Consider the following 7,169-nt stretch of genomic DNA (forward strand, 5'->3'; position numbering starts at 1 on the left):
ATCGCTCAAGTTTGGCACTCAGAATCATCTTGTTATAACTACCATGACTACACATAATTTCATCCGACTATATTCTTCTACTGATAAGGAATTCAACTATTATGCTAACGAAGACATTACTGCAGAAATTGAGGAAGGAGATGGGCCTTCTAGTATTCCTTTAGAAATGCAAGACAAGTCTTCAACTAATATGAAGGCATTGTGTGATAAAAATAGAGATGAAATTATTGAGAAATATTATCATGTATGAGTGACTTTGCTTATTATTTTATGGTGGATTATCAATATATAGTAATTTATGGAATATACTTCTAATTCATATTGAATAATGATGATAAATAATTATACTAGATAATATTATATGCTTTGGTATAAATATATATGTTATATTGATTTAAATCTTTAATATGTATGTTTATTTTATGTTTTATACTTTAATTAAATAAAATAAAAAATAATATAAAAGCCTCTTACGATAAATATTTAAGTTCACTTTTCTCTTTAAAATAATTATAAGACATTGGTACTATCCTTTTTTGGCAATTTGACGCTCAAAAGCACTTTTTAGAAAAATTGGCCAAACACAATTTCTTTACCAAATGTTGCAAAAAGTACTTCTTAAATGAACTGGCCAAACATAAACTATCTTTTTTCAAAAATACTTTTGGAAAAAACACTTCTGAAAAAAAGTACTTTTCAAAATAAACAATTTTTGGCAGCCTGTTTGGCTAAGCTTTTAAAATAAGCTTATTTTGAAAAATATTTTTCTCATAAGTACTTTTCAAAAAAGTAATTTTGGTTAGAAGCAGTTTGTATTTGCCTAATTAATTTGAGTAATTAGTGTTTGGCCAAACTTTAGAAAACTAATTCTAACTGTATTTTTCTTAAAAAAGTATTTTTGAAGAGAAGCTACTTTTTTGTGCTTCTCAAAAACTGTTTGTGTTTCTCCTCAAAAGTAATTTTTCATCTAAAAGTTTGACCAAACACCTCAATTTTTGGCTAAAATCACTTTTAACAAAAAAAAAAAAAAACGCTTTTGGCCCGAAAAAAAAGTTTGGCCAAGCAAGCTATAATATTTGTGGTAAAAAGTCCTTTTTTATGGGATTGGGAAATGAGAAATATTAGTTTTCATTGTATACTCTTTCACTCCATTTTCTTCTAATTTCTTACTGGAAAAATGAAAAAAAAAAAATTGGCAATTAACGGTAAACACCAGAAACGGTAAACTTCATATTTACTCAAATCTAGGGGTTGTAGATGGGTGGGTGGTGTAGAAAAACAAAAACAACAAAAAATTGAAAATACAAAAAAAAGGTAAATTTTTTTTGAGTGGGTTAGCGCAGGGGTGGTAGGGGTAGGGGTGTGTGGGTGGTGCAGAAAAATAAAAAACAGAAAATTAAAAATACAAAAAAAAAAAAAAAAGTAAAATCGGGGCAGCTAAGTAATTTTCTAGATAAGTTGGGTTGAGATCCCTTTGTTTTGTGTGAGTTTCATGGGTTGTATTTGAGCTGATTAATGAGTCAGAATGAACTATAAAAAATAATGGGTTAACTTGGGCTCAGCCCAAATAAATCCATGAGCTAAAATATTTGTAGCCCAACTAATTAATCTCTGAGCGGGTTGTTCGAATTGAATGAATTTGAGCTCAAATTACCGTCCCTAATTAATGGTTGTGAAACTTTAAGACCAAGTATTTTTTCATTGCTGGTGCCAAATTTTTCTGATCTAGTCTTAACCTTAAAGTTAGGGAAATAGAGTAGTTGCATTTACAACAACAACAACAACCCAGTATAATCCTACTTAGTGGGGTTTGAGGAGGGTAGTGTGTACGCAGACCTTACCCCTACCCTGGGGTAGAGAGGCTGTTTCCAAATAGACCCTCGATATCCTTCCCTCCAAGAACTTCCCACCTTACTCTTGGGTAGACTCGAACTCACAACCTCTTGGTTGAAAGTGGAGGTTGCTTACCATCAGAACAACCCCTATTGTGTGAGTAGTTGCATTTAATTGGCTGAATATTCTACGTTAGGTGGCCAACCTTTATGGCCATTTTAGACTAACAATTAAATGCCTACTTTTTGGCACTAAATTCTTGACTTGTGATTAAGTTTTGGTCCACAAGTATTGTGGAATTTACTCTATTCTAATAATCTTTCACCTTTTAATTTGTTTTATGATATGCTTCTTTTGCAATTAATTTGCAGATGTACTTTTCTATAGCTTTAATAAGCTAATGAATTGAGTAGGCTGTTGATAACACCTCCTATATTTAATTTAAAAAATCAAAATCAAAAGTAACAATCTTTTATACATCTGAACATTTATGTATGCTCCCATATCCTTAAATTATATTTCCTTTTCATTGAAGGAGAGTCTCGAAGCCACGGTAAAGTTGTCTTCGTATGACCTATAGATCACGGGTTCGAGCCGTGGAATCAGCCACTGATGTTTGCATTAGAATAGGCTGCCTACATCACACCCCCTTATGATGTGGCCCTTCCCGAAGCCTGCGTGAAAGTGGGATGCTTCGTACGCCGGTCTTTTTTTTTTTAAATTTTATATTTCCTTTTCATTCCTATAGTTGAATATGCTATCTTTGAGAAAATTGTGTTTCTTTATGTTGTGAAATTGTAGAAGTTAGAACATGGTGAGTTTTTATGCAACATATGACAACTAGTAATAGTTATAGTCTATAGATCAAGATTATAATCGGAATGATTAATATGCAATAATCAATAACTGTTTGGTGGGCATTATATTTGAGTGCCGGTTTATACATAATACGAAGGGGACGACAACAATAACAACATACCCAGTCTTATCCCACGTCGTGGGGTCCGGGGAGGGTTGTGTGTACGCAGACCTTATCCCTACCTTGTGAGGATAGAGAGGTTGTTTCCAATAAACCGTCGGCTCAGGAAAGCATAAGTACCACATTAATGAAAATATATACAAGGGACAGTACCAAAAAGCCATATAAAAGTAGAATAAAAACAATAAGGTAATAAGGTTATCCACGATGAAAGAAAACAACGAATAGTCATAAAGACCTACTGCCCACAGAAAGCGAGACCGTGTGCCAATACTACTGTTATGAACACTCTAGACTACCTACTCTACTATCGTAATCCTCGACCTCCATACCTTCCTATCAAAGGTCATGTCCTCGGTCAGCTGAAGCTGCGCCATGTCTTGCCTAATCACCTCTCCCCACCTTTTCTTTGGCCTACCTCTACTTCTCGGTAGGCCCTCCAATGTCAACCTCTCACATCTCTTCACCAGGGCGTCTGTGCTCCTCCTCCTCACATGACCAAAACACCTAAGCCGCGCTTCCCGCATCTTGTTCTCAATATGGCTTGGCGTAACTGGTAAAGTTGCTGCTATGTGACCAGAAAGCCACGGGTTCTAACCGTGGAAACATCCTCTTGCAGAAATATAAGGTAAGGCTGCGGCCTGCGTATAATAGACCCTTGTGGCCCTTCCTGGATCCCGCGACTTTCTATACAGAATGCAGAATAATCGACTCACTCACCAACAGCCCCACTTATGTATTATGGCTTAACCAATCTAAAAAAGCGATATTGTACCTGGCATATTTTTCTTCCACTTTACGCACTATATCAAACGTGCTCAGACCACATACAAACTGCAGGTCTGCTACTTATAGTTGCAGTTACAGGTAAACAATAAACAACATAAGTTCATATAAAACTTGGTTTTCTTTTGATGGCAGCTCAGTATTTTGACATGAATGGTGTCTGCAGATTTTCTACAGATCACACAAATGAATTGCTAGCCACAAGGCTATATATAGAAAGTTATGTATTACAGCTGCAAATTCTAGAGAAAATTTCCAGCTGCGACGTCTTATGGCTGAGGGGATGAAAGATTTTTCGGGTGAGAAGAACTTGACACAACAGAAAGTCATTTAGAACTAGAACTTAATGTCTCAGTGTCACACCTCTTTTTCACCAAACGTCTTTGAGACTCTGAAAAATGGAAAACAGTAAGTTTTTTTTTTACACAATGAATTTGCATCTAACATTTATCGCGAAGCTCTTTCCGTTTCTCATTTTTCAAAGACCAGAAATCAGAACAGCTTGGTGAAAAAGGGGAGTGACGCTCGCTAAGAAAAATTAGGTGTATAGAGTGGTGTGTCCTCTCGAAGCAGAAGAGACTTTAAGATAGCTTCACAGACTATAGTATCATAAATCAACAAATGTCCGCCATCAGGAACTTCATGATATTGAATCCAAGGTAACCTTTCCGAGACATGTCTCTGTAGTTTCAAATTAATAAATTTGTCTTCACAGCCATGCCATATATGAACAAAATTTTGATCATTTTCAGGAAAAGGATTGCTAAGCGTCAAAGGATCAAAATCCCATTTACTAAATGCCACGAGGAAGTCGCTACAAAGGTTGTTGAAAACACTTCTGCTCTTTAGCTTTTCCTGTCAAAATAATATGATGTAGCAGCTTGTTAGCATGGAAAAAGAGAATGTTGGAATGGTGAAGTCGAATTGACCTTACCGAGGTAAGAAATTGAAATCCAGGTGCGTTCTTTAATAGCTCTAAGTCCTTGGCAGTGAAGTATGTAGGTTTTGAATTATCAGCTGAGGATGAGAGCGATGATTTTCGAATCAACCACCAATGCAATAATCGAGGAGCAAATCTTGCAACCAACGTCATCCTTTTGTACCACCTCTTCCGTTCATCGTCCTTTGTTAGACATTCCGGGAGAGATGGCCATTGGTAATTCACAATGGGAACCACAAATGCCACCCCTCCTAACCTACCAAGTTCAAGAAAATGATAGGAAAACAAAATAGAAGACCTGAATACACATTCTGGCTATAAATATTGACCACAACAGAGAGTTGGTCTATTCAATTTGACATTTTGTTCATTCGGGTTTCATGGTATTTCATAGCTATATAATAGGAAGAACAAATGCTACACTCTGCTATCTACCAAGGTGAAGAAAGGGCAGCTCGGTGCACTAAGTTCCCGCTATATGCAGGGTTCGGGAAGGGCCACAAGGGTTGTACGTAGCCTTATCTTGTATTTTTGTAAGAGACTATTTTCACAGCTTGAACCCGTGACCTCCTGATCACATGGCAGCAACTTTACCAATTACATTATGACTCCCCTTCTACCAATTTGAAGAAAGGATATACGAAAAAGAGAAACGTGAAGTACACTGTGGATACACATATTGACCACAATAGAGACATGTACAACTCACTTTGACAAGTTTGTTCATTCGGGTTTCTTTGTATCTCATAACTATATAATTTATATTAAGTTTATCGTTGATTGAACAACATTGCTGATATTGATTAGAATAAAGACTAACACAATTCAATTTGACATTTTGTTTGTTCCCGTTTCATTGTATCTCTTAGCTCTATAATTTAGATTAAGTTTATTGTTCGAGTCATGGAAACAACTTCCTGTAGAAATACAGGGCAAGACTGCATACAATAAATTCATGTGGTCCTCCTTTTCCCCGAACCCCGCGATAGCGAGAACTTACTGCACCGGGCTGCCCTTTGCTGATATTGATCGGAAAAAAAGGCGGTACGACGAAATAAAAGCAAGAAATTTGATTTTTACCTATGAGAGATGTGTTTGATGCAACTCCAGGTTGGGTAAGAACCCATTGAGAAACCAATAATGTAGAATTTGGATCCTAATTCCAAATGATCAGCTAATTCCTCAATATCAGATGCTTCACTCCTTAGTGATCTTTTAGGATTTGGATCACTTTCTCCATATCCAGCTCTATCAAATTGAACTATATATATTCCCATTTTGTTCATAAGTTCCTGTAACAAAATCTCAAAAACTTAACAAGCTATATATCTAACTGCTCTTTTAAGAACATATAGTGGCAAAATTAACTCATTTTTTTCATAATCCGTCCAACCCGTCCAAGTTTTAACAGATTCGGTTATGACCCGTTCGTTGACTCGGCCAATGGGTTGAACCCGAAATGACCCATCCAAAAAGCAAAATGAGGGTTAGGTCATGTGGGGTTGAGTTATAACCCGCTATTTGACACATCTTGATCCAAACAAACTTTTAGCAGGTTGGGTCGTACCCTTTATGACCTGCCTAAATTTGATCCAACCAGCCTTTTTACCACCTTTGCTCATAATTAGTGGTGGCAAAATAGTTAAAAGCAAACAGCTATCCACCCATATCTAATGAACTTTTTGAAAACGGGTCAAATATGAATAAGAACCATATTTTACACTTAGAAAATGGATAACCAACGAGTTTAACTTTTACATTTGTAAAGCCTCAAATTAGGGGTTTCTCAAGTTTGGGAGACTAAGAATTCTCCCAAATGTGATCATATTCAAGAATCCATGGATAATATGGATATGAATATTCATATTATCCGCTGGTTAATCCGATTTTTATCCGTATTAAATATGGGTCGGATCGGATAATTTATCCGTTTTTACATTACCCATTTTCGACTAGCACATACCCGACCCGACCCGCCCGTTTACCACCACTGCTCATAACATATCAAAGGGGAAATGATTCAAGGGTAGATAGTTACCTTAGGTGCAAGAAAATCTCTTTCTTTGGAGCTGTCAAAGCCATGAACCATAATAATTCTGTAATTTGATTTGTGTTTAGGAACACCTCTTTCTTTATAAGCCAAGTTTCTTCCATCAATTAATTTGATTTTTGCTGAACTATTAGGATTAGTTTCTGATGAAACCATTCTGAAATGAATTTTTTATGAAGATAAAAAATAAAAATATTTGTGAGATTTGTTTTTCTTGAGATCTGATCACATTTTATACAAGAAAAGATCTCATTTTTGGTCAACCATTTGCCTAGAACAAGAAAAGTCATCACCCTTTTGTAGTTTTGTGAAAATTTAAAAAGATAAAGTTTTTCTTTGGCCGGCATTAAAATCTGCTGGAAATGTTTTTCTAGTTGTCTTTTTTCTAAAAATATTATTTTGTGGTGGAGAGGTGGGGGTGGATTCGTTGAAAAGAATTTTTTTTTTTTTTTTTGGGACTAAAGCAAGGTAAAATGATTTTGTGGGCCTTTAGTTTTGTGGAAAGATGTTTTTTTCCGAAATAATAATCGAAAAATATTTTTTTAATATTGTTTGTATATATAAACATTTCTGTATGTTAT

General features: G+C 35.6%; 1 protein-coding gene across 1 annotated transcript; it reads right to left on the reverse strand.

Moving 5' to 3' along the window:
* Nucleotides 1-3,700: 3,700 nt before the first annotated feature.
* LOC104226693 (uncharacterized) lies at nucleotides 3,701-6,960 on the reverse strand. Its single transcript, XM_009778722.2, has 4 exons — nucleotides 6,577-6,960; nucleotides 5,619-5,830; nucleotides 4,533-4,794; nucleotides 3,701-4,453 (listed from the first exon to the last, which is right to left on the reverse strand). Exons 1-4 carry the CDS (start codon nucleotides 6,742-6,744, stop codon nucleotides 4,127-4,129), a joined length of 969 nt encoding a protein of 322 aa, XP_009777024.1. The 5' UTR covers nucleotides 6,745-6,960; the 3' UTR covers nucleotides 3,701-4,126.
* Nucleotides 6,961-7,169: the final 209 nt, after the last annotated feature.

This window comes from Nicotiana sylvestris, chromosome 9 (genome assembly GCF_000393655.2).
Source record: "Nicotiana sylvestris chromosome 9, ASM39365v2, whole genome shotgun sequence".
NCBI lineage: Eukaryota > Viridiplantae > Streptophyta > Magnoliopsida > Solanales > Solanaceae > Nicotiana > Nicotiana sylvestris.

What these genes read in the sequence shown, in the direction of transcription:
- LOC104226693 (XM_009778722.2), bottom strand. Translation starts at nt 6,744, where the DNA reads ATGGTTTCATCAGAAACTAATCCTAATAGTTCAGCAAAAATCAAATTA. An exon ending in GAGATTTTCTTGCACCTAAG is followed by an intron (nt 5,831 to 6,576) that starts GTAACTATCTAC and finishes ATTTTGTTACAG; the next exon opens with GAACTTATGAACAAAATGGG. An exon ending in GATTTCAATTTCTTACCTCG is followed by an intron (nt 4,454 to 4,532) that starts GTAAGGTCAATT and finishes TTATTTTGACAG; the next exon opens with GAAAAGCTAAAGAGCAGAAG.